This window comes from Gossypium hirsutum, chromosome D11, assembly GCF_007990345.1.
Source record: "Gossypium hirsutum isolate 1008001.06 chromosome D11, Gossypium_hirsutum_v2.1, whole genome shotgun sequence".
In the NCBI taxonomy this organism is placed as follows: Eukaryota; Viridiplantae; Streptophyta; class Magnoliopsida; order Malvales; family Malvaceae; genus Gossypium; species Gossypium hirsutum.
Genome location: NC_053447.1, coordinates 57561837 through 57573912, shown reverse-complemented (window position 1 = coordinate 57573912; position 12076 = coordinate 57561837). Strand labels below are relative to the sequence as shown.

General features: G+C 31.4%; 1 protein-coding gene across 2 annotated transcripts; it reads left to right on the top strand.

Moving 5' to 3' along the window:
- The first annotated feature begins 1573 nt into the window (after positions 1-1573).
- Positions 1574-3871, top strand: LOC107926778 (putative threonine aspartase). Of its 2 annotated transcripts, XR_005920665.1 has the most exons (4): positions 1574-1916; positions 2602-2779; positions 2870-3404; positions 3615-3871. XR_005920665.1 is itself a non-coding variant. In XM_041104578.1 (3 exons), the coding sequence occupies exons 2-3, from the start codon at positions 2654-2656 to the stop codon at positions 3035-3037; spliced, it is 294 nt and encodes a 97-aa protein (XP_040960512.1). In that variant the 5' UTR covers positions 1574-1916; positions 2602-2653; the 3' UTR covers positions 3038-3300. The 2 variants fall into 2 exon arrangements, 1 of the variants encoding a protein (XP_040960512.1); XM_041104578.1 differs by lacking the exon at positions 3615-3871 and having other exon boundaries at positions 2870-3300.
- Positions 3872-12076: the final 8205 nt, after the last annotated feature.

Below are 12076 nucleotides of genomic sequence, written 5' to 3'. Positions count from 1 at the left end.
TATAGAAATACAAACCGTAGATTCCGAGCTATTCGACGTTGATTTTATCATTCCCCTTTTTAGTCAAGGATTCCGGTACGACATTAGCTACGAAATTAAAACAATTAAAATACATCAATGCAACACAATTCAATTTCACATTGAATATTTCAATTTTTACTCAGTATTTACCTAAATTTCAATTGAGTCCATAAATGGAGACTAATTTTTATTCTTCACATTTAATCCTATATTTTTATACCAATTTCACTTTAAGCTAAATTTAGCTCCCTATTTTCAATTAACCCCTAAATTTTTATTTTTTCACAATTTAGTCCCTATTACTCAAAATTTGCAATTTGTTCTACAATTTAATCTTTTTCCATTTCTAGCTAAAAAATCCATCAATTTAATCCCTAATACTAAAACTATTCAACATTAAAAACATTTAAAATCTTAATCAATGCTAAAAATTCAACATTGGTTGGGTAGTACTTAACGCCGAGATTCCAAAAATATAAAAATTATAAGAAAAAGAACTAAATTGACTAACCAATTAAACTTGAAAAATTTTGAACCCTTTGTAGTCGTGCGTTCTCCTTCCTTTCTTTCTTTATTTTTCTCTCTTCTTTTTTTTCTATTAATTTGCATGCTTCCACTTACCTATTCTATTATTATAACTATTGTTATTATTTTATAACTTATACATATAAATTTTATTTCATTTAATTAAAAATAAAATATATATAATAAATTAACATATGAATATATAAAATTATCATTAATGCCGTCCACTTAAAGAAACAAAGGTGTAATTCCTTCTTTAGTCCCTTTAATTATTTTTAAATCATAATTCAACTTCTACCTTATATGCGATTTAGTCCTTATACTTAATAACTTTTAATTTCACCAAATTCACTTAATCAAAATCTAATTAACTACACAACTAACTTTGCAAATATTTATTAAAAATATTTATGAGTCTGATTTATGGGAACGGAGTCCCAAAAATACACTTTTCGACACCCCTGACTATAGGGTCGTTATAGAGAATATGAAGAAAATGAGAAGAGAGGAGATAGAAAAAATAAGGGAAAAAAATAAAAAAAATGGATTTAATGGTGGAAGAGCTGGATTTAACAGTTGAGTGACTAGTTTGATCAATTTCTTTAACGACGGGGACCAAATTAACAAAAAGAATTAGGTTTGACCAAAATAGGAACGACCAAATTTTAGAGTGATTAACGAGGTGGTTTACCCTAAAATTTTCATATAAAATAATTTGTATTTATGAATAGGTTCAATTATAAATTTCATCCTTTTCTTTTATGAAAATTGAGAAATTAGTTCAGATACACTAATTTTAAAAATTTAGACCTCATACTTTATAAAAATTAAAAGATTAGTCTAATTGGGTAACACTATTAAATTTTGTTGTTAAATTATTGATATGAAAATCGATAATTCAACAATTTATATGCAAAAAGTTAGGAAAAAGAAATATTTCAACAAATTATATGCAAGAAATTAATAAAAATCAATTTATTGTAAATTACGAAGATTAAATTTTAAAAAGTTACAACACGTTTGGTTGGCATGAATACCCAAACTATTCCTGGATGATTCGGTGATAAGTAGCTATTCATTAGTTTGGTTCACCGAATCTTCCATTCGACAGAATTTCATTCATCTTCCATTCCGCCTCCTCCTGTAATAGCCATTCCCTACCTGATCTAAAGAATAGCAATACAGAGCCTCCACCGAATAAGAAAAAAAACATAACCTCCCATTCTTGCCCTTTACCACTCTTCCTCAGCAAACACCTCAAGCCACCACACCCCAACCCTATCTCCTAGTTCTCGTTTAGTTATTCTCATCCCACAACCATCTTCGACAAAGATCTCGACATTGTAAAAAGCGTCCCTAAAGTTGAACGAGTAAGGTTCTTATTCCCCTCAATCTCACCTCCATTGTGAGGATTTCGTCTCTTTGCTTCTCTGCTTGTATTTCACTAGGAGGGAGCTGTGAAAAAAATGAGTTTTCGAAAAAAATTGGTCGATTGGTTGATCCGATTATTTTAGGGTAATTTAGGGTTAGAAAGCTAAGCTTGGTTTTTTTGAATTGTTAGGCATTTCTGTTGTAAGGGATTTCAGGTTGCTTGTCTCAATAGTAAGGGATTTCAATTTCTGGTTGGAATTTGTTGTTTGTGGTAAATGGGTTGAAGGGGTTTTGCATTTTGAGCTTTGAATTAGTTACAGAGTTTTTGAGCAAGAAAAAAAAAGAAAACAGAGGCGGGGGAGATGAGGAAATCGTTTTACTAGTAAATTTACCATTCCTTAGTGTTTCAACAATATTGGCATCTGTACCAGCATTCATGATTTTCTCTTAGCAGTGAAGACTCTGTATATCTATAATTAGTAGTGTGAATTGTATTGATTTCACCGATATTTGATTGCTTACAAATTTGTTGGATGTTTCTTTGAGTCTCTTCTGCATGTACTTATTTTTGATCATTTTCATTTCAGATTTGCTGCCCCCCCCAAAAAAATAATTTTGGAGATGTATTTCATTTCAATAAGCTTGGACAATATTTTTAACCGAAATTATGCATCTGTATGTCAGGCTCACATGCTCAAACTTGTGATACTTTGGAGGACAACAGTGGTGGTCAATCATGCGTGGTCAATCATTTATGCCCAGCCCATCACAAGACAATATCATGGACACTGTGGGAGTCATTTGGGTTGACACTGAAGGAAATATAGCATCAGGAGCCTCCAGCAGCGGTATTGCACTGAAGGTGATAATTACTGGATGCAATTGTATTTCTTAGTTCATTCCTCTTTGAGGCTATATAATTATGAGACACTTTTTCCCACAATGGTGACAGGTCTCTGTTCGTATGGGATTAGCAGCAATGTATGGTGCAGGCTGTTGGGCCTCCTCAAAAGGACCCTTTGGGGCTTCTTTCATAGTTGGTTGTTGTGTTAGCGGTGCTGGAGAATACCTAATGAAAAGATTTGCAGCTCGGGAGTGCTGTGTCTCATCGTCACTATAAGATTCTTTTGGATTTATATGCCTAATAGGAATTTGCTCCCTTTACATGAAGAAAGTTTTAGTTATCCTAAATGGACCTTGTTGAGTTAGGTTGTCTCTGCTTGTATCGCTTTCTATTAATACAAAAGTAGTATAATAGGATGCGATCTTTTGAAACATTAATTATCTACTTGATTCCGAGCATGGGTGTTGAAATCGGTAACGGTCTATGCTTGGTGAGAACTAGAAGTGATAAATCATATAATAGAAGTTGAATTTGTTCAATCTTAAATTATTTGCTTAAATTTGAAGCTATAGAAATTGCAGCTGCGTACTCATCCTTGTCTTTTGGGATAGGATATTTTGGAAGTGGCATAGAAAGGCCTAAGGTATGATGCTTGCAATTAAAACATGCATGTTTTTGGAGTAGATGGTATATTCATTGATGTAGCAAATTATAAGGTGTGGTTAAGATACTGCATTAATTATGTATGGTTATGAAGTCCCAATTATTTCCAGCAATGCTTTGACAGCCATTAGAGATGAAAATATTTATGTACTCTCTATCTGTTGTTTATGCTTTTTTTTTCTTGATTCAGGTTTCTATTCTTAGGAGAAGTAAACAACAGAATAGAAGTGGAATCGATCATTTTGAAGCTCGAGTTGATGTTTCTACATGACTGGTTTTTGTTAACATGTTTTTTTTTAAGGATAAATTATCATATCAAATCAAATCTCTCCAATTTACTTGGTTTCTTTGGGAGTGTATGTAGTACTATAAAAGAAAGTAACTTGTCCCCCTTCGAGATTGCCATTTATTTGTTAATATCGATGAATAAAAGTTAAAGTGATCAAATCGATATGATCTTAACCTCACCAGTTCAATGGTATTACTATTGAGCCAAAGTCTATAATATTTGTTTTTATTACAACCAAAGAAACAAGCAACCTTTATCATAGAAAACATATGATAATTACCTTAACACAACATCTCATCCTTAAAGGCTTCCCCAATCTGAATGGTTCCTCCAAAAGGATAGTTAGCTCAACCAATACATAGCTTTCATCATCATTATTGAAGGTGAAATTAATGCATTTCCTCTATTGTTTATGTCTTATTCCAATGTTATGAATGGTGTTGATTAGTCACCATTCAAGAAAGTGCTTTAAAATTATATTCAACATTATGTGAGGTAGAAGGTTTAACTGAGGATGAGCGCTATCGCGCATTGAGCAAAATTCTAGATCATTACTTCTAATATCTTGTTTTTTATTGTAGAATAATTAAATTATTTGTTTCACTAATGATATTTTAGCACATTAAATATGTATTGCAGTTTAAAAATAGTAACGCAGATTATATATTATTTTTATAGTATTATATATTATGATTTTTTAATTCATATAATAATTATATTAAGAATGTTATTAAATTATGTATTTTTTAAATTATATTTAATAATTATGTTAAAATATGATTAAATTATTTTTTTAATAAATTATATTTAACAATAATTTTATTAAAATTTAATAACAATATCAATAATCATCTATCTAATAAAATTTCTGCTAAGGGTACTTTAGTCATTTAAGTCTTTTTCCTTATATTATTACAACATCTATTCCATTCAACCAAACAATTAAATTACTGATTACAGCTCTATTCCATTACAGTGAACCAAACGCATCCTTAAACTAACTTTTCCATTTTTGTAAAATAAATGTATAAAATTCATGATTATACTTTATTAATAATACTACTTTTTTATAACCCTGCAATGCATTGGTTTTTTTATTATATAATTAATATTTTAATAATATTAGTTTATTTTAATTTTTAAATTATTTTAGAGAGTGATATATATACATATATTATCACATCTCAAAAATTGGATTAGAAGAAATTGGGTTAGTGAAATCGGGGTGGTGATGTTCTATTTTTGAATTAAGGTTGTAGGAATTTTGTCATGTAGTGGTTAAGTATTGTGCTTGCATATGAGAGGTTTTTGGTTCAAATCCTTTATCTCTGAATATTTTGTGTGCAAAGTGGAGTTTATTTTTGTTTTAAATTCGGAAGAAAAGAATCTAATTTGGATAAGTATAGGAAATAGTGGTGTTTCCATCGTTCGAATTTTTTTTTTGTGTTGGGTAAGTGAATGATTTTTGTTTCGGTGGTTGTTGTGGTGATATTCAATTAGTAATTCTTATATATGCGTAGGGGTGATCTTTATAAGTGGTTTCAAGTGTTTAGTTTAATCGTTTAATATGTTGGTAGGGGAAAATCGAGAGACGATTGGTCATAACGTCGATGTAACTCGTATGAGATTAGTTAAATTAAGAATTTAGATCACACGATTTTAAATTAAATTTTCAAATGAGTAGATATAACTTTTCCAAATTGAGTCATAAAGTCCGGTTCAGATTATTAAATTATAAAAGTTTCAAATCATATTAATTTACTACTAAATTTGAAAACAGCTCTTGCAATAGTCTAGTTTTTCCTTTTTCTTTCTCGTGTCAATTATCTCTTTAGGTTTTATATTTTTATGTTGACACGTGTTTCTTCTGAACAATCACTCGTGTTTCGTTTTTGTTTCATATTTTTTGTTGCATTCAGTGGCGCATACTGAGACTAATTCTTTGGGTATAGTAAAATTTTCAAAAAATTTAAGAATTTAATGAGAAATTTTTTAAAAATAATTAGGGTGTAATTAAAATTTTAAAATTTTTGTGATTTTAAGATTTAAGAAAATATAATGAAATTTTTCTTGATACAAACTATTCCTAAAAAAATAAACACTGGACTAATATATTACAACTCGGAATTCATACTATTATTTTTTTTTATACTTGAAGGTATACATCAAACAAATATATATTTTTTTAAAATTATTGTGTTTGAAATTGAAATAAGAATAAAGTTTAAATTATTTTGGGATGTTTATGATTAGAATTCTAAAATGGTCATGTTATCACTTGTCAAATCAATTGAATAATTTATATAAAAATGAAACATATTTTGGTTGTTTCTTAACTTGTTTAATTTATATTATGTTGTTTTCTTGTGCAAAAAGTAAGTTTATTTATTATTGTGTCCTACATTAAGATTTTTTGGAAAAATTATTAAGTATTAATCCTGGTTTAATTTAATAATGACATGTAAAAACCTTTTCTTTATTTTATTAAATGCGACGATGACTAATGTGGTAGGAAGAGCTTATCTAAGAATTTCTCCTCATTTCGCATACCAAAATTAAAGCAAAATTTTTATGAATGTATATTCCGAAAAGGTTTTCGAGTTTGATTACTTCATTTATTACATCTCAACCATTCATTTACTACTCTTAATATAAAAAAATAGGTTCAAATGAAAAATTAGTTCTTAATTTATAATTTATGTATTCATTTACATCAAATAATTTCAAAAAAAGAAAAGAAAAGAATACAAAAATTCAAATATACTATATTTATGAAAATTTATTTTTATATATTAATTATATAATTTTTTAAAAAATAAAAAGTTAAAAGATATGTATAAATTAAAAAAATATCGAAATATTCAAAATAAAAACTCAAAAATGATATATAATTAGATAAAATATAAATAATTCAATATATATTTTTTTTAAAAATCAAAACAATATTCAAATTAAAAATTAATTAGGGTGTCGATTGAGTCTTAGCTTGATTAACATCGACATTGTTGCAGATGCAAGAGGACGTGCGTTCGAGTGCATTGAAGCGCATTATCCTCCTATTTAAGGGTTGGGAATGGATTATGAATAGTTTTGAACATTATATAAAAAAGAACAGATATAATAAGAACTTAGGATTAACTGTAATACTTATTTGGCTTTTATGCCACCTGTGACTAGGTGATTAAGTCTTGGTTATCTTTGTTATTGTTGGTTTTGTTCTACACATCTTTTCCCGCTAAAGATATATATTTGATTGCAATTGCAGGCCATCAAAGCAAGAAATAAGCTTAGCCTTTTTATTTTCGTGATTTCTAAATATGGTCTAATTCAATTATTGTTTTCCAATAATGATGATTTTGGGTTTTGTTTCGTGTTAGTATACAAAAGGAATGCATTGTATACGTCTGATATTGAATTTTTAAAGCACTTAGCAACTAAGTGTAGTGTTGAAGGTTCAAAAGGATGCTAGCTTATTAATAAATTTAGGTTTAATCTACACTTTAGTTCTCCAAATACATAGTGTATATTAAATTAGGCACCAAAGTGTACATTAAGCCTAATAATATATATGTACACATTTTAAACTATTGAACATCAGTACCTCAATTCTGAATGACCTCATTAGTTGAGATAACTTCTGAGCAGCCTAAAAAGCACCTTTATCTCCTACGGGTGCTTTAACATGAGAGTTTGGTAAATCAAGTAATTTAAGAAAATTATGTGGTCAAGTGCTGCCGTTCAATTGTCTGATAAAAATACAAGATAATATAGAATAGGCCAAACTCATGAAAACCAGTAGATAAGTAAAGGTGAAAATGAAGAACAAAACTGGTTATTTGATATCTACAAGATAGAGCCTTAAGTTTATACCAAGTGTAAAAGATTGATGAGTCGTAAGCACAGACACTTGATACTTCCTACTCCTTATTTATCAAGCTTACCACCCTCTTCACCAGCCTGTGTATGGAGAACAACATCACTAGCAGCTCTGCTAGTTTGCACAATTTTCACTAGCTTTTTCAGCAGTGGAGTTTATCTATTGCATGATATAGCAGCTTTTCAGCATCAACGCAACTTGGGTGGAGGGAGAAACTAGCCTACCTCCTTGCCAGTTAATGGATCAATAACATAATGTGCTATGTTGACCCGTAATCTGCAGATCTGGTTCAGGTTCAATTTTTATATATGGACAAGATACCGAGGATAATGCACCCATATTTTTATCAAAATCTAGCCAAAAGACAGGTTTTAATCCGTAGAGCAGCAGAACCAGATTCATTACCTTGATTAAGCAGTGCAAGACCACCACTCCTCCATCAGATATCAGATCAAAGAAGATGATCCTAAGAGTAGGACTTGAGCCGCAGATGGAACACATAGAAGGGGCAAGAGCTTGCATGAAGAATAATAAATCTATAGCCTGGGTGAAACATGCATATGACCTGATAGAGTAGATGTAAATTGGTGGCAATGCGGCAAAATATGAGGTGCTTAAATACTATAATATTGTATTATTTAGTAGTAGCACATCACAACAGTTGCTCCTTTGAACTTTAACTGCCCAATTGATATGATTAAAATGATATAAAACGTCGATAAAGACAGCAAAACCTGCAAATGTTAGTGAGTAATTTCCAGAGGATATTAAACTACCACTAACGGAGTCTGATGTGGCATTCCAAATTTTTTGACTCACTACTGTTCATCATCTTCTTCCCGTCCACACAACCCTTGCTTCCACCATTCTTTTTTCCTTTTCCTTTGCTCACTGCTTCTGGCCACTACACCATCTCTTCATTTACCCACTGCTACCATATGCTTATCCTATAGTTTCCTTTTCTACATTTTGTATATATATATATTCAAAATATGATTTTATGCAGAAACTGTTAATAGTTGTATGCTTGACCCAAAATGCAAAACCTAACAATCCTCACAATTTTATTAGTTTGGGAAATGGCCACGTATTCAAGCTTAAGCCACCAAATTCACCAAGTCAAAATCATGCTTCTATATCTTTGTGTGTGTGTATATATATAAGAGGCTAGCTCACAAAGCCTAGTGGAGGAGGAAACCTATGTTCAAAAAACAGATAGTGGAGGAGGAGACCTTCTGCCAGCAACAAAGCAACCATAGGATCGAGAAGTCTTTCATTGTCACCTTCACAAAACAGTATCCGTAAGCAACATTTGTGCACCCAAAGGTTAAGAAGAAAGAGTTCCTCAACAATGTTCAGAGTTTCAACTAAACATCAAGAGACAAATATTTAGAGTTTCAACTAAACATCAAGAGACAGATATTTTGACAAAATTTTCAACACAACAATTGGGTGGAATTAATTTTATATACAGATCAGATATTTTAACAAAGGATGCATTAATGCATCATTATAGGTTTTCTTTTTTCAGATTCTGGCTTTCTTTGTCGTAGATATCCTCCAAAAAAAAAAATCGTGTTTCACTCTACTCAACTATTAAATTTTAATTGCAACTTCGTTTAACATAGTAAGCGACAAAAAAGAGGAATGTGAATTTTGCCAAACAACTCAGCCTCTTTATATTCCATCACATCATGGATTCATTCCTTACTTTAAAAAATAAATGAAAGAAAATCCATTTTTTACTTTATTTTTTTATGTATTTCTGGGTTTTTTACTTAAATAATATAAAATTTTAAAAAAATACTAAAATGACCTGTTTTAAAAATTATGTATCAAAATAGTACATTCAAAGAAGTGGAGGGTGATGCATAGGCGGCATCACCCTAGGATTCTGACACATTTCAGTTAAAAAATATATATTTTAGCAGTGGTGCGAAAGTGATAGGCGCCACCACTTTGTCCATTCTGGTATAAACGCATATAAAAATACGGAAGGGGTATGGTGCATATCTGATAGACGGCACTAGTGACTCCTATCTAATAGGCAGGCACCAGTAGCTTCCCCCCTCCCCACATGCTCCCCCATCCGGCTCAATTTTAAAGTATCAGTTAAAAAAAATAGCAAAACAATAGAGCGAGAAGAGAAGAAAAAAAGAAAAGAGAAGAAAGAAAATTTATTATTATTTTTATTGTTATTTTCAAATAGAATAGATTGTGATAAGAACAAAAATTATTTTGTTAGTATTATATAGTTTGTCTAGTGTTATTTTTATGTTTTGTTTTAAAGTTATTTTGTTTATTGTGATTTGTTAGTAAATTTTGTGTTTAGATTAATTATGTGTTTATTGTGAATGTTATATTTTAAATTTTTTTAATATATTTGAAAGTTTTTATGTTAATAACTATTATAAAATAATTGTTAGTTAATGATAACAACAGAAAAAATAGATAAATAATGAAAATATTTCTGTCATAGATATTGTTAGAACTGACAATAAATTTGATATTGTTAGAAATGATCTCTTTTCATTCATTAAATTTTTTATGTAAGTATTTTTATGCTGTTCGAAATTGTTTTGAGAATTTTTATTTATTTTTTAATAGAGTTGAGTATTGAAGATGGATAATCAGTTTTTCATATGCGTTTATTTCGATGGAATCATCTTGACAACAACTGTTGGATGTATATTTGAATGTCGGCAACAAATAGCAATGAGATTTAATAGAAATGTCATGTTCGATGATATGAAAGAAATGATTATCGCAAAAATTGTTAGATGTTGTGGGAGAAGGATATCGAAACTTTGTTACAAGTTTCCAGTTTCGACTGATCCCATCAAATTCACCGAAATAGAACTTGTAGATGATGAAGATGTGGAGACACTGATCACTCTTTATTATGGGAATCGGAGTGACCAAAATACACCGATTCAGTTATTTGCTGAGTTAGCTGGTGTGGAGCCAATTGAAGATCTCACTGTATCTGGTGAAGAACATGGAGCTCACGAACCGTGTATAGTGGCTCCAATATCGTATGTTGATAGTGAATCAACTATACGCGGGATCGATATCGATCTTAATGTTGCACCCGATATTGATGTGGTTGGTGATGATGGATACGATAATAGTGATTATTGTGATCAAGAGGTCGATAGTGATAGTAATCCCGATGTGGACGAGGTCCCCGATGATATTGACGACGAAGATGTGAATGATGATGGGAACATTAACGCATCTTCAGTCGGGAACTAGATTCGATGTATTGTGATACAAAATAATCTTGGGCAACACATGTCGCTCATACACCCCGATGCGGCGCACATAGTCGAGTTTTCAGAGTACCTTGAAATACTACTTGCTCACCGGCTGGCCGTAGATTCTGATCCTAAGGAGTTGTTCGTAGGCCAGAGATTCGAAAGTAAGAAAGAATGCGTATTTGCTATTAAGCGGTATAGCGTGAATATATCAGTGGACTACAAAGTCGCAGTGTCTAAACTAAAATTATATATTGGGGAGTGTTGGAAGTTGGCGGAAAACTACAATTAGCGGGTATGAACTGCATTTATTAAAAATTCGCAGATGTGGGAGATACAAAAATTTGTTGGGCTTTACACATGCACATCAATACGTATGATAGAAAATCATCGAAAACTTGATTCCAAAACTATTTGTATGTGCATCATGTCAATGGTGAAAGACATGCCGACCATTAAAGTTTCGATACTGATTGCCGAAATGTAGGCACGATTCCAGTATTGAGTATCATACCGAAAGGCATGGATAGCTAAACAGATGGCAATTTAGCAATTGTACGGGGATTTCGATGCGTCGTATAATGAGCTACAGGGATGGATAGCTGCTATGCGGGAGTACGTACCGGAGACTGTCATTAAGTTACAGACACGACCTTATTACGGCTCGGATGACCAGCTACAACCGGGAAAAAAAATTTTCCATCAGATGTTCTGGACGTTTGATCCATGTGTGTGCACATTTCCCCACTTCAAGTCGTTTGTGCAAGTAGATGAGACTTGACTATACAGAAAATATACACAGATTCTACTTCTTGCGGTTGCTCAAGACGGCAACAAGAACGTGCTCCCGATAGCAGTTGCCATAATAGATAATGAGAACATGGAATCTAAGGAAGTATGTTATTAGCAATGATAATATTTGCATCATCTTCGATAGAGGGAAATGATTAATTGCCGCCATTAGGCGTTCCAATGTGCCATGGAGATCTGTTTACTGCATCTGGCATATCGCGGCTAACTTCTATCGCGATTATAAGAATGCGAATAGGTGGAGACAAGTTGTGAGAATGGGTAAATGATAACCTTATCTTTTCAATATAAGTTTTAATATTTTAGGGCAATATTGTAACTTATCTTTTCTTAATACATATACAGCGCACGAGCTAGAGCCATACATTTTCCACCAAAGAATAACTCGACTTGAGAGTGACATGGAGAGTCAAAGAAAC